Source organism: Camelus dromedarius, chromosome 28 (assembly GCF_036321535.1).
Source record: "Camelus dromedarius isolate mCamDro1 chromosome 28, mCamDro1.pat, whole genome shotgun sequence".
In the NCBI taxonomy this organism is placed as follows: Eukaryota; Metazoa; Chordata; class Mammalia; order Artiodactyla; family Camelidae; genus Camelus; species Camelus dromedarius.
In genome coordinates this window covers 14,280,869-14,305,045 of record NC_087463.1, presented here as the reverse complement: position 1 = coordinate 14,305,045, position 24,177 = coordinate 14,280,869, and the positions used below count along the sequence as shown (strand labels likewise).

Sequence of the window (24,177 nt, the reverse complement as noted above, 5' to 3'; positions counted from 1 at the left end):
TTGCAGTCGGGCACGTGAGTCCTCCCCAGTGGGGCGCCTGGACACTTTGCCCTTCTCGGCCCGCGGCTGGGTCCTGGGGGCAGCGCAAATGCCACGCGCACCGCGCTGGGTCTGTGCGCAGAAAAGCGCCCAACTGTGTGCCAGTCACAGCCACGGCTGCGTCTTTCTCGCTCCCGCCGCCCACACAGGTTTCTGCGCTCCTAGAACAATAGAGGGCTGTACCTCGCGGCTCGGCCGCTAGAGGAGGCACAAAGAGCCAAGCCCGCTCCAGAACAATATAGCCGGCGCGTCGCCCAGTCCCCTCCCGCCGGCCGCCGGCCCTCCCCGCCGCCGAGCTAAGCGCACGATCAACGTCCGCTTAACGCAAAGGCGGAGCCTGTAGCCCACGGCCAAGATGCGTTAACTAACCTGCATCTTAATTTGTCAGCACCGCTTCCCGCGAGCTCCTAGCCTATCCCGGAGGCCAACCAAACCTCGGCAAATCCCAGCAAACGCTGGGAGCGGGGCAAGGGCGGCCGGCGAGTAAGGCAGGGAGCTCTCCACACTCGTTTCTCCTCTCTTGTCCTCCCAAAGAGGTAAATGTGGCATTCCCGACCTTCATCCTTGCACCTTCCCCTCACTGTGGGCAGTGACACGGGACTGGCCCAAGCCCGCTTTCCGTCAGAAAGTGCCCCCGCTAATGTCAAGGCCAGAGATGGGCTCGGAAGCGCTGTTGTAGCCTGGCTACACGTTCTCCGCCTGGGCGAGCTGTGACTCTTGTCAGTGACCAAAGAAGTTTGCCTCATATGGTGGGTCGGAGGAGAGCAGAAAGATCTTTTTCCCTTCTGTAGAGCAAAGCACCCCCCACCCCTCCACCGCAACTACCTCCACATAGGGAGACTAGGCAGCCTGGTAAACTGAAGTGTATTGTCTAAGCAAGAGTTCAAGAGCACAGGATTTTGAATAAGGGCAATCCCCCATCTCTGTGAATCCTGGAAAGAGAAGCTCCTAGCTGACACCGCATACCCCCATTTCGCCTCCCACAACTGGATACGCGGTTGGAAAGAGGGCAGAGTTGGCACGTCGAGCAGAGTGCGAGTGAAATGGGGGCGGGGGTCGGCCAATGAAGCTCGGGAGACAAGGAGGTAGGAAGGAAGAGAAGTAAAGAAAAAGGTGAAGGGGAAAAAAGGGAGAAAAGAAGAAAGACAAAGAGAAAAACGAAACGGAAGAAGAAATATAGTACAGAAAAAATAAGAACTGTGGAGGAGAGAGGAGCAGAGAACCAAGAGAAGTGGCTAGGCGCGCTCACCCGGGGCCACAGGCACCCCGGAGCCCTCTCCCTGCAACCTAACTCCAGGCGACCCTCTGAGCTTACCTGCCAGGCGTAAGGCAGACATGCGCTGGAACTCGGGCTCCTGCAGCCACTTCCACATCCTGCGGAAGGTCTCCCTGCCAGATTTGAGTTTACTCCACGGTTTCGGGTTCCGGAGCAGGTCGGAGAGAGTCCCCTGAGACCGGCACAACACCCTCTGCGCGAAGATCGCCTGTGGGATGCTGTAGCGCTTCAGCTCGGCGGTGATGCGCTGGGCCACCTCTTTGGTGTTGATCTCCTCCAGCTGGCCTGATGTGGCCACTTGCGATCCCGAAGAGGACGAGGGTGGCCTCTCGCGGCTGGGCGCCAGCACAGGCCCATGGGACTGAGCGTGGCCCGGGTGGTGGAGGCCGTTGAGGTGCGACATCATGGCCGCGGGCGGGGTGCCCAGGCCGCGGGACAGGTGTTGCTCACCGCGGGTCAGCATGGCAGTGTGGTGCGCGTCGAAGTTGGGGCTGAGCATTTTGTCGTGGCCAGGGGGCCCGTAGTTAGGCAGGCTCTGCTGCGCGTTGTGGAGGCCGCCCAGCCCATTGCCCAGCGGTGTGGCGGCCAGCGGGGACAGGCTCTGGCTCATGCCAGGCATCTCCTTGTAGGGACTGTAGAGGTTGTTCATGGCCGGAAGCCCGCGCTCGTCGCGCATGAGAGTGAAGCTGCCGCTGACGTTGCCTGACAGGCGCTGGTGGTGGTGGTGGTGGTGGTGGTGCGGGTGGTGGTGCGGGTGCGGGTGGTGGAACTTGTCCGAAACGGTGGAGATGGGCGGCAGTGGCTGGAGCGGTGTCAGCGTGGTGTAGGTGTTGCTCATGCCCATGCCGGGCGGGGACGAGTCGCAGGACATACTCATGGCGTGATGGAGCGGGATGGAGAGCTCGGGCCGGTAGTCGCCGCCGTCCAGGATCGAGGCCATGCTAGTGACCATGGCCGAGCGCGACGCCGCCGCCGCTGCCGCTGCCGCCGTGCCCAGCTCCTGGTGCGCCGTTGGCGGCGGCGGCGGCGGCGGCGGCGGCGGCGGGCCCCGCAGCGAGCCTGCCGCGCCGCGGCCCGCGTGGTGGGGGCTAGGGCTGGCCAGCAGCTCCTGCTCATGGCCCGGGCCCCCGCCGCCGCCCCCGCCGCCCCCGCCGCCGCCCCCGCCGCTGCCGCCGCCGGCCGGCCCGTGCAAAGTGCCCAGACTTTCCATTGTCAGCTCCGGGTTCATGGCGCAGCCTTCTAGGTCTTTGGTGAGGCATCGATAGGCGTTGTAGGCAGCCTTCATTCAGTCCATCGGGGCCCGGGGGCGGCGGGGGCGGCGGGGGCGGCCGGCGGGCTGGCGAGGCGCGCGTGGCGGAGCTCGGCCGCGGGAGCGAGGGGGGGCGCGGGAGTGCGTGAGTGTGTGGAAGAGGAGCGTGAGTGGGGGTGTGCGCCCCAGGCTGCGAACGGGCGGGCGCGCCCGGGGTGGGGGCGGGGTGGGGGCGGACGGGGCGTGCGTGCGGGAGAGGGGAGGGGGCAGGGAAGGAGGAAGGGATCACCGGGCCCCGCCGCTCGGGCCGGCGCGCTGCCTCGCCATGTCCGAGCCCGCTCCGGCGCCGACGTCTTCTGTTTGGGTGAGCGGGAGCTGTCCAGAAGGGCTCTGCCGCTCGCCGGGGCAGCCAACCTACCCTCCCGTACCCGGGGCGGGGTAGTGCCCGATGGGCGCCGCGAGCAGCCACTCCGCGGCCGTGGCTTCCCTCGGGGGCGGGCCTCCTGCGCTCAACTGCCAATGGCTGGTGAGGGGGCGCGGCCGCACGTTTCATGTTTGGCTGACGGCTCTGTGCTTTTTTTTTTTTTATTCCTCCTTTGCTACAGGAATCAAACGTCAAGGAGAGGGAGGGAGGGGAAGAGTGGGTAGTGGGGAGAGAGGGGATAGTACGAGCGAGGGAGAGAAATTACATTAAAGATGCTGCTCTGTCTCTCCGGAGCTGCTGCGATCTGGGGAAAAGGGCATTTGCTTCAGTTCCCTTCGCTTCACCCCAAAGCTTTTCTGGAAGCTAGTAAGCCAGGAGGAAAAGACTCCAGCTACATGCTGGTATAAAAACAAACACAAATCTTCTAACAAGCCACTGCCCAAGGGTCCGTAGCTGGGAGCCAGTAGTTTAGCCTTTTAAAATACAGGCGCTAATGTATTCTAATGCAGGGTAAATTCCCGAGACTGGGGAGTGCATAATCCACAGAGCGAAGCGAACTCCAGCGCCCTCGCCGCCAGCGAGCTTCGGCCGGCAGACGCAAGCCCACCCGCGGTGCGGGCCGCGGTAATGCATGCAAAGTTAACACAATAACATCATTTAATTACCCAGCAAGCCCATAAATCTCTCAGTTATGAGCCTTCAGAAGGGCCCTGCTAGATTGCAAAACAAAATTAGAACTCCAAGAGCTGCGGTTTCAAGGTGACCAAGTGCTTGCCGCGCGAGCGAATTGGAAAGAAGAGGTGGGGTTGGAGGGGGGGCAGTGCACATCATGGTTGTTGCAGATGCCAGTAGTGAACAAACTTCTGGGGGCAGGGAGTATGTAAACCGTCCAGGTCGTTACCCGAGCGGATCTCCTCTCTCTCTCTCTCTCTCTCCTCTCTCCCTCCCCCTTCCTCCCTCCCTCCCTCCTCCCTCCTTACCTCTCTCTCTCTTTCCCTTTCCCCCCTCGCCTACCCCCTTTCTAGAATCACCGGAGAGGAATGCCCCAGGTTAGACTGTGGGTAGATGACACGGAGCCGATATCTATACGTCCAAATCTTGTTTCCGAGAAGACCAGACCTCTGGCGAGTTTCAGAAACCGCAGCTTGCTTGAAAAGTGCACCTTCATCTACCCACGATTTGCGTTGTTTAGTAAACCGGGTCTGCGACTGGGAGTGGAACTGGGGTAGAGAGAAGGTGGGGATTTCTGCGGCCCGGGTAGGAGTGGAGAGGTCGTTGAAGAGAGCCACTCGGCATTGAAAGCCTTACAAGTAACAGATTCTGCCAAAGCAGGTTGCGCTCTGTTTGCCTCCGAAGATTCAAGCTAGCTGAGGTTGCGCAGATGTTGCCTTTGTTTAAAGAGACAGTAATTAAGGACAGGGTGGACATAAGTTTGAGAAGCGTGACCTATTTTCTTTTGATCAGCTGTCAAAAGAAGAGCAGGGGGTCTCCTTAAGACAGCCCCCTCCAACCACTTACAGCTGTTAGAGAAAACTTGATAAGAAAACAAGGACACAGTCTGGAATATGCCTTCCTGGCGCTAGAGAAAGATTTAATTTATTTGGAAAACAGTTCTTAGTCTCGGTGACCTTTTATGGCTGCCCTCCTCTCTCTTCTAGCTACAGAGCAAAAAAAAAAAAAAAAAATCCACCTCTACTACCGCATCATCCTGCCACATGAATGTACGGTGACACTATTTATAGATCAACTTTATTGAGCTCAGGCCAATACCTTGCCAATTATTCTTTCAAATAGCTTCTTCTCTATGATATCAAAGCCTGTATAAGAAAGTGGACGATCCCCTGCTTTGCTAGACATACTTTTCTAGCTTCTCATGTCTTTAATGTCACAATACTAGACAGGTAAAATCACTGTTTTCTGTTTCTCTAACATTCCTCTCTCCCTCACCCTCTCCTACTGTCTCTCTACCACTCCGCACCTTAAATATGGTGGCTGGACATTTGAGATAACTTGAAACAGTTAGTGTATGAAATACACGCCGAGTTGAACAAAAGTTCACAAGAGTGCAACCTCCTGTTGGTCCAGGAGTGCTCAGAAACTGAAATAGGGCAGGAGACGAGCAAGGCAGGGGAAGAGTCTGTCTGATGTGCCCCAGTGCTGAATGAAGGCTGCCTCCTCTGCCCTGGCTTCAGGCTCAAGGAGTTGCCAGTGACCCCTGGCTGGGACATTGGGGTAGGCAGTACCTCCTATAGAAATCTAGGCATATAAATTGCCATTTAAATAATTTTTCAAAATGATAAACTCATTTACCAGGCCACCAAGATAAATCTGCTCCTAGATATTGCATCTTGGTGTGCCTGGGAGCAGTCACGTGCTGGGGAGTTGAAAGGTGAGTTGCATATTCTCGCTGCCCTGCTTCCTCCCTCCCTCCTCCCTCCCTTCCCCCTTCCCTCGATCAATATTGGCGATCTCAGGGAAATCATGAAATCGTATTGGCTTCTTTGTGTATAATTTCATTGGGCTAGATTAAAGCAGATTTTCCACGTTGTTTTTCTAACAGTGGTTTGAGGTTTTATATTTCAGCCTAAATCCTATTTAAAAGAAAAATTAATGTGCTTGTTTAGTCAGCATCCTAATGTTTTCTGAATTAGGTTTGCACGTTTTCATCCTTTCTTTCTAAACAGGAAAAAATATTTAGTATCTACTTGAAGAAAAATGTAAGAATATCAGTACTAATAAGATTTTCAAATATGTTTTGAAATGTCTTTGCTTTTTTTTCTACAGTTCTTCAAGAAAATAAAAAGGAGGAGTTGCTTTTTAACTGCCCCTTGTTTAGCACACATGCTCTAACCTTCAGAAGTTCTGGTACTCAGAATTTTTTTCTTTTAATTTGAAGTTACACTCCTATTCCCTCTGACCGTGTAGAAGTGTGATAGTGGGAGTGCTCCTTCACGACTATCAGAATCGCGACAGACAGTTTCACCAGCCATTATACCAGAAGCAGGATATTCGTTTCTTAGAATACCACATCGGCAGCTCCAATTTTCTTCACGATCAGACACTTAAGTGGGTCTAAAGAAGCCTGTGAGTAAAAATGCAGCTTCGGCAACAAATGTAAGCTGTTGTACTGTAAAAGAAAACAAATCTGAATTTGAGTTAGCAAGGGCAGGAAGAGGCTGGAAATTTTTACTGTCGGAGCTTTTCATACGTGTTTTAACGTGAATTTTTTTTTTTTTAGGCTCTGAGAGGGAGAGAGAGGAGAACGTTCAATTAAAACAGAGACTCTATAAATTATTCACAGAAAAAAAAATAAACAGACCACAAGTAAACCCAATCTGGATATGGGGCCCAACCAGCTCTGTTTTCACTAAACAACAGTAACCTTAGCCCAAAACCCAGGAAGAGGGGGGCTGCTTATTTCCACCCAAATGTTCAAAATCCTGAAGGTTTTGTGTTGGGCAGAACACATTTGTGCTGCAACTAGGTTTATCAGAGCATTACAAAAAGACATAATGGTGGGTTGATTTGGACTATTTTATTTTTGTCCTTCCCCAAACCATCTGGCGTGTGAGTGTAGGGGTATTGATCAGGATCTGTGAGCTGCAGACCCCATGCCAATCCATAGCGTTTCTGGCAATCAGCGTCGCCTATGAATTGCAGCTGTCTGTGCAGCTCCTGAACACAGAAATCTTCAAAAAATAGTCCCCCCCTTATCAAACACATCTTCCGTTCAGGGGTAAGTCAATATCATTTCTTTGTCATTCCGTGAGCCAGGATTATGCAGGAGAAAGTTTTTGTTGTCTGTCGTAGCTGCTGCTGTGCATCCCCCCCACCTTTTTTTTTAAAGGAAGGAGAGCAATTTTCTAGCTATTGAATGGTAATGGTTTTCCAGAAAGGCCTCAAGCGTTTGTATGAATCGGACAACAAATGGTATTTCAATATTGTGGGGGAATTTTAAGACTAGGGAGAAATTCTTATGTTGCTATACACAAATAAAAATAGTGATTATAGAGGGTTCCTTTTAATGACGGAGAATTTTCTCCCCCATTCTCGGAGCCCCAGGTGATGAAGACACCGCAAGTCTGTGATTACACTTGCAGATGGACGGTGGGTGCTGGTGGCGGAAAAGGAGCCTTCCGAGCTGTGGCTCTGTTTGATATCTCCATTAGCTGCAGTTTTCTGCTGCCTGAAAGATCGTGCTGGTCGAGCATAGGCAGAAGAAAACTAAATTTCAAGCCCAGCCCCACTAACTCCCTTCTGTCTCTCAGCTCAGAAATTCACCGACACTTCTCAGATTCCAGGTGAATCAAGGAAAGTTAAAACAAAAAAAGTTTGCTAGGTAGTGAGGCCGAATATGTTCTTTTCGCCTGCTTCTGGCTCTGCGTGGATGTCGTTAAAATCGAAAACGCCGTGTTACTTAGAAGAGCTGGCCCAGGACTGCCCTTAACTTCTCGACGGACAAAGGGCACTTTGCGCCAGGATCGGGGAAGCGGTGGAGTTTGTTAGCGTTCATCCCACCCTCAGCTAGCCTCTTAGGGAAAGAAAAACGAAGCTCCCAGAGCCCTCCCCGCCGAGGGGAGCGTTCTATTGGAGCCAGCCCCGCACCTGGATTCGAAGGTGGGGAGCAGCGCCGAGGCGCGAACCCAGCGGGAGCCTGGGCCAAATCCACCCAACCTCAGTAGTCCGGGCACGGGGAGTGGGCGGGCTTGGGGGAGGGGAGGGATGGAGCGAAAGAGCACTGGCACCTGCTCCTGGGGCGGTGAGTCTGGAGAGGCAGCGGCAGTCGGAATCCCAGCTCCGCAGAGCGAAGCTTCGTGCGTGTCCACCTGCCTAGTTTTAAAGAAAGCTTAGGACTAGGTCGGCCGACCTTGATCGTCCCCCTCCACTCCCACAGATAGGGGACTGAGGGAGTTTTGTGTTTTCAGGGACACAGACACGTACACGTTTCTGTCCTCCTCTCTCCCTGCCCTCTCTGGGGTCTCCGGCCCCCTCGTGGGAGGAGTCTGCGCAGAAGTCGGTGCCCCGGGCCTCGTATCTGGACTGGAGGTGACTGTTGCCAGGGATGGGTGCCAGGGTTTTAGCCCCTGCCAGAGAACTTTTCTTCCTTCGAATTCGGGGCCCACAACAGAACCCTCTCTGGAGGCCCCTTCCAGTTGTTTCTGATGCTGCTACCACAATAGGAGCTGGTGGGAGAACAATGAAAATGAAACTCAAAAAAAGTGAAGAGAAATTTGAGATTCGAACCTGTGAAGATCAGAGGGCTGCTGCTTCTTTTTCGGTGGGAGTAGTGGGGCGGGGCGTGGGGCCGCGAACATGGTTTCACAACTACGAAGCTTTCCTGCACCCACAAAAGAAAGTTGAGATCTTTAAGAAAGCAACTTAGACTGAAAACGATGAGGAATTTTCTTAACGGCCTTCAGTTTCTGTCCCGTTATCTCTCTCTACAAAGCCCTGAAGTCTTTATTTTGTGGATCTGCAGTCTCATTTTCTTTTTACAGTGGGTTTCCAAAAGTACAATTCAAGTATACTTAAAGTTCTCCTCTCCTCCAGTTGTCACCCCACAAAAGAAAAACTGGCGTGAGGTCCTTTTGTTCAGGTCAACTTGTGCGTGAAATCTTTTTGTTGTCCTTTCAAAAGGACGGCAAAAAGTTGCAGTTGATTTTAAAAAGGACAAATTTAACTCTCTGAAAGTGGAGCTGTTTTCAAGTTGCTTTCAGACACTAAGCACGGGCGTTGCTTTTTATTACCTTAAAACGATCATTTATTTGCTCTGGATATAACCATTTCCCCCCCAAATTGTTTAGACATTAACGCAAATACCTGGCACTTTCCCTCTCTATGAAAATGGGAGCAAGAGTTAAAAATCTTTCTGCATAACTTCAATTGCCTAGTTACCGTTGAATTAAAAAAATGTACTTACAGAGTATTAAAAAAGTTGGCCAGGTTTTAAACTTGAGAAATACTATTTTCGATTTCAAAAGATGTTTCTGTTGGAAAACTAAGAAAACTAACCGAGGGGTTTAACATATATATGCGAATGAGAGCACTTCTTTAAAAAAAAAAACCACATGATGTATTTATTCTTTTAGATTCCTCCGGTATCAGCTTCCAAATATATTAAATAAATAAGTGAATCTGAGCTGATCTTTCAAGGTAATACGATAAAAAATATAATAGAAACCACACTCGGTTTATTTTAGGAGCATCTTTGGAATATCGCTTCGATGCCACTTTTGAGAAATTTCGAACTGTTTCTCTTCTAAACGGGTTAAGAAAAACCAACTCTGGCCGACCGCAGGGTTCAGGGGCGGCCGTTCGGTAAGTGTGGGGGCCGTGCTCGTTCGAGGAGCGGAAGACGGTCCCCGCGGGCCACGCGACCCAGCCCCGGGGCCGCGCCTGGCCCGGGCACAGGTGGTTTGGCTGCTTCTAAAAAAGCCAGGCTCCGAGGGCGTCCCGCCGCCGGGGTTTGGAGAGCGATGCCGGCGGCGCTCCTGACTCCGGGGAGACCTGTTGGCCACAAGGAAGCCGTGTTTGCGCCGACCGGCCGGCGCGCCGCGGAGGCCTTCGTCGAGGCCGCGGGCGCCAGTGGCCACCAGTGGCCACGAGCGGCTTCCCTGGTCCGCCGCGCCCTCGAGTTGCCCTGGTCCAGCCCTCCCGGCCCCACCGAGCCCGGCGGCCCCGGGGCCCGCGCCCAGCCGCTTCTCGAGGACGGGGCCGCGCGGTCCCACGGCTCAGGGGCGGAGGGAGCCGGCGGGAGCCGGCCGGGATTGATGTCTAAATCAATGCCGTTTCTAGGCGCTTCTCTGTGCTCCTCTCCATCTTCCTCAAAGGCAGATCGCTTCTCGAGGGTGCATTTCTTCTCCCTTCGCAAAGTCAGCGAGAGGAGGGAGTCCGCGCGAAACCGAAACCGCAGCCCCATGCGAGGCCCCTGACTGGTGGGGGATCTGAAACGTGGAGGGAAATTGCGGAACTGGTAGCCGGGCCTCGGCGGAGCCTGCTCGTCCCTCCTCATCCCCGGTTCTCCCCAGGCTGACACCCTGCTTGTTCCCCACAGCGGAGCTCCTGCTTCCCTCGGCCGCCCCGACAAGGGCCGCACAGTCAGCCGAGACACAGGGCGAGGCCTGGCCCCTGTCCTCTCTCCCAGCTCCCAACTGGGCCCCCAATTTGACAGGATCTGAAGAAGAGACCCCTAGTCTCGGACGCCAAACCCGGCCCTGCTCAGGCAGGCCTGGCTGCTTCTGATTTAATTCACTGATGAATTAGACAGCTGCAATTGTGAAAAATCAGCGGACACTATTGATTCCCGGAATGAGCAGAGGGTGGGGAGGCCGCGGGGCGCGGGGGAAGGGAGGGGAGTCGGCTCCGGCCCTCGGGTGACCCTCGATCCGGTGGCCTCGCCCGGCCCCGGCCCCCCGCGGAGCACGCGGCCGGGTCCGGCCACCAAGATTCAAGCTCCCCTCCACGCTCTAGGCCCGGCGGGGCGCGGGTGGCGCCTGACGTAGCCTCTTGAGGAGAAGGGGAACTGGGGTTCCCCGGGGGGCCCCCGCGCCAGCGCCAGGGAAGCATCCCTCCCCTGCCCTTTGTTTCCTTGACGGGAACTGAAAACTGAAAACAAAGGGCAGGGGAGAGATGCTCCCCTGGCGCTGGCGGCCCCCCCCCCCCCCCGGGGAAAACCCAGGCCCCACGCGGCTCCCGGGCCAGGCGCCCGCGTCCTGGAGGCGGAAGGGCGGGCTAGGGGCGCTTCCGGTCCCGCACGCTGCGGCGAGGGGGCCGAGTGCGGCCGCTGCCGGGCTCCAGGCCCCGCCTGGCGACGGTCCCGGGCTCCTAGGGCCGCGCGGTCCCCGACCCGCCGCCGTGCGACAGGCGGCCGGGCCCCCGGACACCGGCTGCTCGCACAGGCCGCCGTCCTCGTGGGCAGGGCGAACCACACTCGATGGACAATGGTGAGTTCCCGCCGCCGCCGCCCCGCCGCCGCCAGAGCAACAAGTCCAGGCGGCCCTGGGGCAGGAGCACCCTGAGGGCAGGCGGTGGATGCCCGTTTCCTCTCCTTTGTCCCAAACTGAGTCAGAAATGCGTGCCCTGAGGAGGAATGTCTGGGTGTCGTCAGCCAAGAAGTGGAAAATACATGCTAAAGAAGCCATGGTGGTTATAATTGAAACAAAAATGTAGAAGGATTTGATGTATTCAGATAGCGTACGAGAAGCACCCCCCTCCTTTTTTTGGTATCGGTATCAGAAAAGCACTGGCAGCCCGGTAGTGTTTTGGGGAATTTTACATTTTATGCCCGCGTCTTTGGCCGTCTTAAAGCCATGTGGCTCTCCATTACGATTTGAAATTATATTTTATACGACATTTTATAGGCATCACAAATTATACAGGAAATACGTAAGCAATGTAGAGCAAAAGTCTTAAAGGTATAAAGCTCCTCATTCCCAATATTTTCCTCTTTCTTTCTAAAACTACTCTTAAGTATTTCTATCTTCCTTTGTTGGAGGAATGTGTTCTTCAGACTTTATCCCGGAAAGACTTGAGCACTGGCTCCCTGGAGATCAAATATAGAGTTAGAAAGGGACCTCTCATTACATTGCCTGCTTCATAATCCATGGGCTGAGTATAGGTCACTGAACACAAAATGGCCTTTCGTCTCTTGCTTACTGAGATGGTTTAATGGATTTTGTAATGGTTTTCCAACTATCAGACTAGAGAAACCTGGTTTGCGGGCATTGTGTTCACATAAACCAAATGCAGTGCGCTTTGTCAAATACTTTACCTTATCAGCACAAATCAGTAACAAGCTATGGAATTTCATAGGACAATTTTGAAACATCGTGTTTTGAAACACCAAGTTTCAAACATGGCCAGTCATTTTCAATGTGAAAGTCCTTAAAATTTTCCATTTAAGGGCTCGGTGAAGGTTCTGAAAATCCTTTAAATAATATTCTATATACATCTGCTACAAAACGATGATATTTGATCTGGTGGCAGTTTTTAGTATTAGTCTCCTCACCATTTTTTTTTTTAAGTAGAGGATTTGGGGTAGGGGAATGAATTACGGTGCATGTCTACCTACAGTAAAGTAGAGGTGGGATGAGTGGAAACATGTTTAAGGATTCACTAACCAACCAAGATTCATATTCATATTCATATCAAGATTCATATCAAACCAAGATTACCTAGTTTCATATGATTAAAGCAAAGATTTTTGTGTTGTGAAAGGACATAATTTTTGCCTTCGAAGATGCCATTCCCTCAGTGATGAAGTGTGTCAACCCCCAGTGCACCTGGTGAGTGCCAGCTCATATCTGAAGTTTCATTTTTATAGTTCTTTTTGAAGCTATTTGTATATCAGAGTTATTCTGGGAAATTTTTAAAAATTCCTTTTATTTTCATACTTTAGTTTTCCCAGCTCTTACTCAGAATCATTTTTAGAGTTCTCACTTAATAAATTACTCGTTGCTTAAATGATACCACTGGTAGTGGTAACTAACAACACATGATATTATAACACACTTGGGGAAATTATGACTAACCCTAGTTTAGGTTTTAAAAAATTCCTTTTTTTTTTTACTTGACTCTTGCATCAGAAAGAACTTGCCGTGGTTAAATATTGTAATTTAATTCTTGGGACATGAATAGGGCAGCAACCAGGTACAATGATCAGAATATGAAAGAGTTCTTGGAAACTATAAAGTGTCATATGGAAACTTAGGCTGATGGTCAATTGATTCATTAATTTATTTGTTCATTTAAGAAATATTTATTGAATGCCTACTATGTGCCTGTTAGATAATGGTTTTGGTTGCAAGCAAGAGAAGCTGTTTTAAATTAACTTAAGTAGAAAAGAACTTCCCTGGAATGAACCAGGTAGCTCACAGGAGCAACAGGAATGCAGGAGATGCAATTTGGAAAGCAAGCAGCAACCAAGACAGAACGTAGCAGAGTCAGGGCCATGCCATTCAGGAGACGGGTCAGGCAGCCTCTGTTCCTGCTGCCAAGAGCAACTTCTAAGCTTCTCCCTATGTTTTCATGTTGCTTCTACAAGAGCCAGTTGCGGGGTGTCCTCTCCTAACACATATATCGGGCTCCCAGCTGCCAGAGGGTGAAAAGGAGGGGGCACTGCATTCTACCTATACTGAACACTTTAGGGAGTCACTTGAAAATAAGCAGATTTGAATAGTGGGCAGCGAAGAAAAAACTTCCCAGAAAGCAAACAAAAAGCATCCAGAAATATGTGACCATTTAGGTGCTGGGAATAGAACAATGAACAAGTTAGATGTGGTTCCTGCTCTCATGAAACTTATATCTTCGTGGAGTGATGATGATGACTGTTTATTTTTTGTATAAAGGAGGAAAAACAAGTTATTCAGCTCCCATCTCAAAGTAATGGGCTCAGGTTTCCCTCTATTTTTTTCTCTTGTTCTCTTTTGGGTATGATTGGATGTTGGTCAGGAGAAGTTAGAAATTACCAATTAAGGAGGTGCTGTGTTTGCTAGTGCACCACCCTCAATCTTAGGGTCAAGGGTGTGGTGGAAACAAGCTCTGGATCTGGAGGTAGAGCCCTGCATTCCAGTCCCAATCCTATTATTCTGTGTGTTTGGAGCTCCCTCCTCCTAAAGAGGCTCTCCAAAGTCTTTCCCACACTCCAAGTCTAATTTAATATGGATCCCTTTTATCAGTAGGGTCTTTTTTTTTTTTAATTGAATACTTTATATAACATTTATTCACTGCAACATATTAGGATAAAGGATTGGATTAGGATTTCCAATTTATTACTACTATTAATTTTTATTGCAGTGACTGGGTTAATTTCCTGAGGGCTTTTTTTTTTAAAGATACCCTAAGTCAAGTTCCAAGTATTTTTGAGGCTAGTAGTCTTAAAAAGCAATTTTTTTAAATTGAAGTATAGTTGGTTTACAGTATTGTGTTAATTTCAGGGGTACAGCGAAGTGATTCAGTTATACATGTATATCTGTATTCTTTTTTTTCCAATTCTTTTCCATTATAATTTATTACAAGATATTGAATGCAGTTCTTTGTGCTATACAGTAAGTCCTTGTGTATCTATTTTATGAATGATAGTGTGCATCTGTTAATCGCATACTCCCAATTTATCCCTGTCCCCCCTGCCCCTGTGGTAAGCATACATTTATTTTCTATGTCTGTGAGTCTGTTTCTGTTTTGTAAATCGTTCATTTGTACTATTTGTTTTTAGATTCCACATATATGTGATATCATATAATATTTGTCTTTCTCTGACTTGCTTCACTTAATGTGATCAACTCTAGGTCTGTCCATGTTACTGCAAATGACATTATTTCATTCTTAAAAAGCTACTTCTCATGGGATAACTTTATAATGATTAACTTCATATTCCAAAAGCATTCAGGATTCTCTTTTAAAAAAAATGAATTTTCTTTTAGTTCTAATTCCAAGTGGTGTCATTCAGGGAGTGAGTTCTGGGTTTCTTGGTTCCTATCTGTGTCTAATTTACAGACCAAGAAAGGCAGAAGGACCAGAAGACAGAGAATGAAAGAACAGAAACTGTCATGATTTAAAGTGATTAGTGAGACCAGAATTACTTTAGAGTTAAGTGATTTTTTTGGAATTTATTACACAGTTTTGACTGAAGGACTTCTTCTGAAGGAAATTTTAAGTTTCATGTGAAAAAATTATTTGACAGGGCTAAATCCTTGTTTAAACCCTGTGTTTTCAAAGTGGAACCATAGCAATATTTACTATATCATCTAAGTGTCCTGACTGGAGAGATTTGGGAACAGTTTCAAGGGTCATGTTTGACATTAGGTTTGTTACACAATGTAGGCAAACAGCAGCAACCCTGGATATTTTGTATTCTTGGTATTCTAAAAAAACTGAGTATCAATCAATGCACACGTTTTAAACCAGGGTCACTTGCCTTGTAAATGAACCCTCTGTATGGACCCGTTTTAAAAGTGAATAATCCCTTGGAAAACCAATTAATCATTAAATAAGTAAATAAATAAGCTTAAAATATTGATTTCTCTGTGTTGGGGTTGCTTATAGTAGTGGGTGGTTGGGGTGGGGTGGGTGGAGTGAAATGGGCAGTGGAAGTATTTACATCTGTGGGGGTTTGTTGGTCCATAACAGGGTAAGATTTATTTCCTTGGTTTACTCTCCCCTTCTCTATGATAATTCAAACCCTACCATCTTTTACTACCGTGTTTGTAAACTTTCTGGGTGATAGCAACTGTAAGAAATGGATTTTATGTTGCAGCCCTAGTATACATTTCAGGAAGGAAGGCATCTTTTAAAATGCCCTTTTGTAACCAAACTTAAATTTGAGATTAATTACTAAAGTATAGAGCCTTGTCTGATGGTTCTGAGCTGTGTTATTTTCTTCTCTGTGTATCATTTGTTTTTCTTGCTGCTCATTCAGTACATGTCGTCTAGAACTTGGTGTTGTTATTTGTTCATTGGCTGTTTGAGGTAGTGAGCACTTGAGGATGCCTTCCTGGAGGGAAGCCTCTAGTGGGTTGCCACAGGGCTTTTGATCCTATCTTGTTCAATATTTTTTATTAAAATCTTCACTGAAGTTTAGAAGGCGTGCTCATCAAATTTGTAGGCGACCCAGGGCCAGCAGTCATAGCTAATATACTGAAAGTCAAACTCAAGATTCAAAATGAAATATGAATGTTAGAATGAAAACCAACACAATGCATTGACCAAAGACCAATATAAGAGCCCTTTACTGAGGCTGAAAATATAAGTCAAAGGAGGCTCCTGGATTACGATAACAATGCATGTGCAAAGATGGGGGTGTTAATTTAATATACATACAAAATGATACAAAAGTATTATGCTAAATAAAAGAGCTAATGTAATTTTAGGTTGCATTAATAGAAATACGGCATATAGCTTACAAAGAAGGTAACAGTGCCCTGTACCCTGAATTGGAGGTTTATCTGGCTCTAGCTACCTCATTTTAATGTAGATATTGATAAATTGGAGATTAGCATGAGCTCTCAGGATGTCAGGGAAGAGAAAATCATACTTTATGTGGAAGAGTTAGAGCAAATGTTTAGAAGCAAATGGTGTACCTGACTGCCACTTCAAATGTTTGCCTAGCTGTCATGTGGCAGAGGGGCGGAGTAATTTTTCGTGATCCCCAGGGCAGTTAGGACCAAAGGGTAAAAGTGACAGAGGATCTGACTTTGATCCTAATAATTAAGGATGCCCAAGAGTACAGGAAAGTTGCCCCATGAAAAGTGAATTCTTTTTCCATAGCATATTCTGCAAAAGCTGAGTGACTGTCTGATTAGGATGCTATTAGTAGGGACCAGTTGAATTGGGCTGCAGGTTGAAATAGATGATCGTTGTAGTTGAATTCCAGAATTTGCTGGATTAATTATTTAAATATATCATGAATGATTTTAAGATATAAATTAATATTAATACTCAAGCTTGTAAGAACTTCTTTTTTTATTTTCATTTTTCTAATTTTATTTTTTAATTGAAGTGTAGTTGATTTACAATGTTAGTTTCAGGTGTACAGCAAAGCAAATCAGTTATACATATACATACACACATATATATATACACATTTTTTCAGATTATTTTCTATTATATGTTATTACAAGAAATTGAACATAGTTCCCTGTGCTATACAGTGAGTCTTTGTTGTTTATCTATTTTAAATATAGTAATGTGTAGCTGTTAATTCCAAACTCCTAATTTATCCCTCCTCTGGCTTTTCCCTTTTGGTGACCATAGTTTGTTTTCTATGTCCTTGGTTTTTTTCTGGTTTGTAAATAAGACTTGTATCTTTTTTTTTTTTCACATTCCACATATAAGTGATACCATACAATATTTGTCTTTCTCTGTCTGACTTACTTCATTTAATATGGTAATCTCTAGGTCCATCCACGTTGCTGCAAATGGTATTATTTCATTCTTTTTTCACTTTCTTTTGTGAAGTTTATTTCTATTTTTTTCCTTATTTTTGATGCTATTATAAATGGAATTGTTTTCCTAATTTCCTTTTCAGATACGTTGTTGTTAGTGTATAGAAACACAATTGATTTTTGTATGTTGATTTTGTATCTTGTAACTTTACTGAATCTGCTTATCAGTTCCACCAGTTTTTGTAGAGTCTGTAGAGTTTTCTACATTTGTTGATCATGTCATCTGCAAACAGAAAGAGTTCTACTTCTTTCTGATTTGGATGGCTTTTATTTCTTTTTTCTTTTTTTTTTTTTTGACTAATTTCTCTGGCTAGGACTTCCAGTATTATGTTGAATAGGAGAGGTAGGAGTGGGCATCCTTGCCTTGTTCTGGATCTTAGAAGGAAAGCGTTCAGCTTTTCGTTGTTGAGCATGATGTTTGCTGTAGGCTTTTTATAAATGGCTTTTATTGTATTGAGGTAAGTTCCTTCTGTACCTAATTTGTTGAGAGTTTTTAATCATGAAAAGATGTTAAATATTGTCAGATGTTTTTTATGCATCCATTGTGACGACCATGTGATTTTCATGCTTCATCTTGTTAATAGAGTGTATCATGATTGATTTGCATACGTTGAACCATCCTTGTATTCCAGGGATAAATTCTATTTAGCCACAGTGCATGATTTTTTAAATATGCTGTTATACTCAGTTTACTAGTATTTTTTGAGGATTTTTCATCTATGTTCATCAGGAATATTCACCTGTAGTTTTCTTTTCTTGTGGTATCTTTGTCTGGCTTTGGTTTCAGACTGGCCTTATATGATGAGTTTGAAAGTGTTTCTTCTAATTTTTCAATGAATTAGGAAGGCTTGGTATTCTCTTTAAGTGTTTGGTAAAATTCACCTATGAAGTTATCTGGTCCTAGGCTTTTCTATGTTGAAAGTTTAAACATTATTCCTTGAGTCTCTTTATTTGTCATAGGTATGTTCAGACTTTCTGTTTCTTCTTGATTGGGTCTTGGTAGATTGTATGTGTCATAAAACTTCCTCTAGATCGTCCAGTTTGTTGGCATATGGTTGTTAATAATAGTCTCTTATGATCCTTTTTATTTCTGTGGGATCAGTTATAATGTCTCCTCTTTCATTTCTGATTTTATTTATTTTAGTCTCCTCTTTTTTTTTTTTTTTTTTTTTTGCTTGGTTATTTGAGTCTTCTCTTTTTTCTTAGGCTAGCTAAGAGTTTGTTGATTTTGTTTTACTTTTCAAAAACCAACTCTTAGTTTCATCAATTTAAAAACTTTTTCTATAATCAAAATTATACTGTATAGCACAGGGGAATATATACAAGATCTTATGGTAGCTCACAGTGAAAAAAAAGTGACAATGAATATATGTATGTACATGCATAACTGAAAAATTGTGCTCTACACTGGAATTTGACACAACATTGTAAAATGACTATAACTCAATAAAAAAATGTTAAAAAAATAAAGAATTAGGATTTGAGGAATATCAGAAATTTTAATAAATCACTTTGCATAGTTGAGTAAAAAAATGTTTAAAAAAAAAGAAATGATATTGGCAAAAATACAAAGCAAATTTAAGGACTTCAGAAAAAAATGTCTTTCTATTCTCCATTTTATTTCCTTATGCTCTAATAGGTATTATTTTCTTCTTTCTGCTAATTTTGGGCTTAATTTCCTGGGATAAATGTCTAGTAGGGCAGTTGCTGGGTTGAATTGGTAGTTGCATGTTTCATTTTTTCTAGGAAACTGCAAAGTTTTCCCCAGAGTGACTGTACCATTTTACTTTCCCACTAGCAGTGTGTGAGTGACTTTCTTTACATCTTCACCAGCTTAAGTATTGTCATTATAGTTTTAATTTGCATCTCCTTAGTTGCTAATGATGTAGATCTTTTCATGCGCTTATTTGCCTTGTGTATATACACTTCAATGAAATGTCTGTTTATATCTTTTGCCACTTTCTAATTATATTGTTTGTCTTTCACTGTTGAGTTTTAAGAGTTTCTTTTTATATTCTAGATACTAGTCAGATAGGTGGCTTGCAAATAATATTCTCCCAGTCTGGTGCTTACCTTTTCATTCTCTTTCATAGGATCTTTCACGGAGCAAGTATTAATTCTGATGAAGTCCAATTATGAAGTTTTCTTTTTGGGGATCATGTTTTTGATTTCAGGGCTAAGAATGCTTTGCCTAACCCCAGATCTATTTTCTTCTCTCTCTCTTTTTTTCAGTCTGTTAGATACTTGCCAATTTTATTGGTCTGTTTTCAAAGAACTAGCTTTTTTTCAGTGATTTCCTTTGTTGCTTTTCTGTTTTAATTTCATTGACTTCTGCTCTTTATTTCCTTCATTCTGCTTGCTCTGGGTTTATTTTGCTCTTTTTTCAGATTCTTGAGGTATGACCTTAGACTATTTGAAACTTTTCCTGTTTTTTAATGTAAGTATTTAATGCTATGAATTTTCCTTTCAGCACTGCTTTACCTGGTGTTTTGATGCTTTGATATGCTACAAGTTTTGATATGCTGGGTTTTCATTTTCATTCAGTTCTATGTATTTAAAAATTTCCTTTGAGACTTTGGATGGAGTAGTTCTAAGTGTGTTATTTAGTTTAAAAGATTTCTGAGATTTTCTGTTATCACTCTGTTATTGATTTCTAGTTTGATTTCATTGTGGACAAACAACACACTCTACAATTTCAGTTATTTTAAATTGATTGAGGTTTGCTTTATGGCTCAGAATATGGTTTATGTTGGTATATGTTCCATGGATGCTTCAAAAGAATGTGTATTCTGCTGTTGTTAGGTGGTGTGTCTTATCAGTTAAATTCTGATTAGATCATGTTGGTGGGTAATATGTCTTTGCTGATTTTTTGTCTAGTTCTGTGAATTATTATGGCAGTGGTAGTGAGGTCTTCAAATATAATTGTGGATTTGTCTATTTATTATTTTAGCCCTTCCTTCCTTCCAAGCTGGTACAGAGGGGTTGTATCTTAACTTAATTAAGGCCATTTATGACAAACCCACAGCTAATATCATACTTGATGGTGAAAAGCTGAAAGCTTTTCCTGTAAAATCAGGAGTAAGACAAGGATGCTTACTCCTGCCACTTCTATTTAGCATAATATTGGAAGCCCTAGCCACAGCAACCAGACAAGAAAAAGAAATAAAATGCTTCCAAATTAGGAGGAGAGAAGTAAAACCATCACTATTTGCAGATGACATGATTCTGTTGCTTTTCTATACAGTATTAATGAACTACCAGAAAGAGAAAGCAGGAAAACAATGCTGTTTAAAATTGTATCAAAAAGAATGAAATACCTAAGAATAAACTTAGCCAAGGAAGTGAAAGACCTGTATGCTGAAAACTATAAAACATTGATGAAGGAAATTGAAGATAATATAAAAAAATGGAAATATATCCTGTGTCCATGGATTGGAAGAATTAATATTGTTAAAATGTCCATACTACTCAAAGCAACCTACAGATTTAATGTAATCTCTATCAAAATATCCATGACATTTTTCACAGAACTAGAACAAATAATCCTAAAATTTATATGGAACCACAGAAGACCTTGAATAGCCAAAGCAGTCTTGAGAAAAAAAAAAAACCAAAAAAAAAAAACCCCACAAAGCTTGGAGTTATCATGCTACCTGACATCAGACTATACTACAAAGCTACAGTCATCAAACCAGTATGGTATGGGCACAAAAACAAACACATAGATTAATGGAACAGAAATAGAAAGCCCAGAAATAAACCTATGCCCTTATGGCCAACTAATCTATGACAATGAAAGCAAGAATATCCAATGGGGAAAACACAGTCTCTTCAATAAGTGGTGCTGGGAAAACTGGACAGCTACATGTGAAAGAATGAAATTAGAACATTTTCTCACACCACATACAAAAATAAACTAAAAATGGATTAAAGACCTAAATGTAAGACTAGAAATCATAAAACTCCTAGAATAAAACATAGGCATAACACTCTTTGACATAAGTCATAACAATATTTTTTTGAATCTGTTTCAGGTGAAGGAAACAAAAGCAAAAATGAACAAATGGTACTTAACTGAAATTAAAAGCTTTTTCACAGCGAAGAAGCCACTGACAAAACAAAAAGACAACCTACTGAATGGGAGAAAATATTTGCAAGTGATCTGTCCAATAGAGTTAATATCTAAACTATATAAACAGCTCATACATTCAGTATCAAAACCCCCCCAAGCAATCCCATTAAAAAAATGGACAGATAACCTGAACAGACATTTTTCCAAAGAAGACATATGGATGGCCAACAGGCACATGAAAAGATGCTCAGCATTGCTAATCATGAGGGAAATGCAAATCAGAAGCACAATGAGATATCACCTTACACCTGTCACAATGGCTATCATCAAAAAGTCAACAAATAACAAATGTTGGTGAGGATGTGGAGTTAAAAGATAACCCTAGTACGCTGCTGGTGGGAATGTAACCTGGTGCAGCCATTATGGAAAATAGTATGAAAGCTCCTCAAAAAACTAAAAACAGAACTACTATATGATCCAGCAGTTCCACTCCTGTATATATATCAGAAGGAAAAAACCCACTAATTCAAAGAGATACATGCACCTAGTGTTCATAGCAGCATTATTTGCAATAACCAAGAAATGGAAGCAACCTAAGTGTCCATCAACATAGGAATGGATAAAGAAGTGGTATAAATATACAATGAAATATTACTCAGCCATGAAAAAGAATGAAATTTTGCCATTTGCAACAAATTGGATGGACCTGGAAGGTATTATACTTAGTTAATAAGTCAGAGAAATAATAAGTTAATAAGTCAGAGAAAGACAAATAGTGTACATTATCACTTACATGTGGAATCTAAAAAAATAAAACAAACTAGAAACAGATTCACAGATACAGAGAACAAACTAGTGGTTACCAGTGGGAAGAGGACTGGGGGAGAGGTAAATTAAGTCTAGGGGATCAAGAGGTACAGACTACTATGTATAAAATAAGTAAGTTACAAACATATGTTGTATAGCACAGGAAATATAGCCAATATTTTATAATAACTTTAAGTGGAGTATAATCTATAAAAATATTGAATCACTCTATTGTACACTTGAAACATAATATTGTAAATCAACTATACTTTAATTAAAAAAACAAATATCCAGTCTCTATATAGAACAGATGGACTACAAGGTCCTACTGTATAGCACAGGGAACTATATTCAGTACCTTATGGTGGCCTCTAATGAAGGGGAATATGAAAAGGAATAGATAGATAGATAGATAGATAGATAGATAGATAGATAGATAGATGAGTCACTGTGCTGTACACCAGAAGTTGACACAGCATTGTAAGTTGACTATACTTCAATTAAAAATTTTTGAAAAAATACATCTTAAGACAGTACAAAAATCACAGGAAATTAAGCTCTAATAAGGGAGTGACTAAAATAATACAAAAAGAAACAAATGAAATAGGTTTCAGATTTGGCCTTCCAGGACATTTGCTACACCCATTTTGGGGGAAGTTTACATTTATTTTTTCAATCAGAGAAAAGGTCAAGTTAAAGCACATTGGCTTGATGGTGTAGGAGGACTCTGGCTTAGACTTTAGCCTGCCTGGGTGATAACCAAGGTTCTGCCATTGGACCCCATGACCTGTTCATGTCTCATTTGTATCTTTTTTGCCAGGTAGGATTATAATACCCAACTTATTTCGTAGGATTTTAGATCTTGTTAGTGTAAATCAGAAGACTAGGCAGAGATTTGAGCCTAGAGTTATACGTTCTAGCCCTGCCCCCTTTACCAGCTTTACACCGTTAAGCTCCTTATCGTTAAGTGTCTGCCTCCATTTAGGAAACAAGAGGGTTTCCTGCTTGTACTGCTTCCTAGCTTTCTGCGTTAGGAGGGAAGATATAATTATCCCGCTTTATAAATGAGGCATATAAGGATACAGAGAAGCTAAGTCAGTTGTCTAAAGGCACACAGTTTATCGGTTAGGGACAGGACTAGAAATAGTCCACATCTAAACATTTTACAATTAATGCAGAATATGCTTGACAGAGAAGTGATCACCTCATGGTATGATCTGAAGGACTGATGGTTTCTGAGCTTTGTGTTCAGCAGGTACTCTCTCCTTGGCTTGCCATGGCATCTGAAATTTCCATCTCTTCTCATTTCTCTAGGTTCAGCCACTGAAGACCTTGTGGAAAAAGAGGTGCCACGCTGAGAAGGCACCTAAAATCCACCATGGAGACTCCAGCAGTGATGCTTTGTGCTGTTCCAGCACGGAGCAGCTGTGGGAGTGGACCCCCCAGGGATGCTTTCAGGTACTGTCCGAAAGCCGACTTAAGATACGGCTGCTGGGATTTATAGGAATCAGTGTCCCGACTTAGTCAAGTATGAGTGAATTTTACGAGTCTTTCAGGGTGATATCAATGTAGGTCATTAATGTGAAGAAACATTTTATAATGGGAATGATCGTTAAAATTTTGCAGTTTATTTCCTCTGTAAAATAGAGACCTGACTTTCAAACACCAAGTGCAACTCAGAGTGTTAGGTGGTCATTCTTACAGAGCTATTGTAGTTGTTTCCACGACCGACCGCCAGTGGCTGCTTCTGCCTCGGGCTTAGTCCTGCGGAGAGGAGCCAGTGCTGAACAAAGTTCCCCGCCTGGCCTCTGGAGTGGTCATTTACATGGAGGTGGGGTGGAGGGAAATTCCACGTTTCACAAAGGGGGATGGGTTCTAGAAATTAGTGTGTGTTAGGAAGGCATAAGACGGAAGTAAGTTTGAGATAACTCTCGGAAAGAAAGCTGATTCATAGACTGGGGTACTAACACAGTTAAAGAGAAGGAGATGAGGGGTAAGGACAAAAGGTAGCCCTACTTACAGGAAGGGAATACCGAGTTTAGGGCTGTTTAAAGATGAGATTAAATGAAATGGATTGGATTGATGGAGTTGGATTGATCATCCTGATCTGGCATTTGTTTGAGTGTTTTTTGAATTTTGACCTATGTGTTTCCTTATAATATATATGCCAACACTGAAGTGGTTCAGTGACCCAGGGACCCAAATTCATGGAATCACTTTAAGGAGACAGATAGATGGGTTTCTAACCTTGCAGCTATTTGGCTACATTCAGGTCCCACTTAAGAATATTACCCGGATTTAAGATAATCCTCAGAGGATTTTGGTTCCATTAAAAATTTTGAGCACAGGATAGATATAATCCTTGATTCC

At 44.5% G+C, this 24,177-nt stretch overlaps 1 protein-coding gene across 1 annotated transcript in view; it reads right to left on the bottom strand.

Moving 5' to 3' along the window:
• Window positions 1–2,600, bottom strand: part of ONECUT2 (one cut homeobox 2) — a 34,200-nt gene extending 31,600 nt beyond the window's left edge. Inside the window, exon 1 of the mRNA XM_010997209.3 lies at window positions 1,355–2,600. Within this exon, the coding sequence (XP_010995511.3) occupies window positions 1,355–2,600 (1,246 nt within the window). The remainder of the gene's footprint in view (window positions 1–1,354) is intronic.
• Window positions 2,601–24,177: the final 21,577 nt, after the last annotated feature.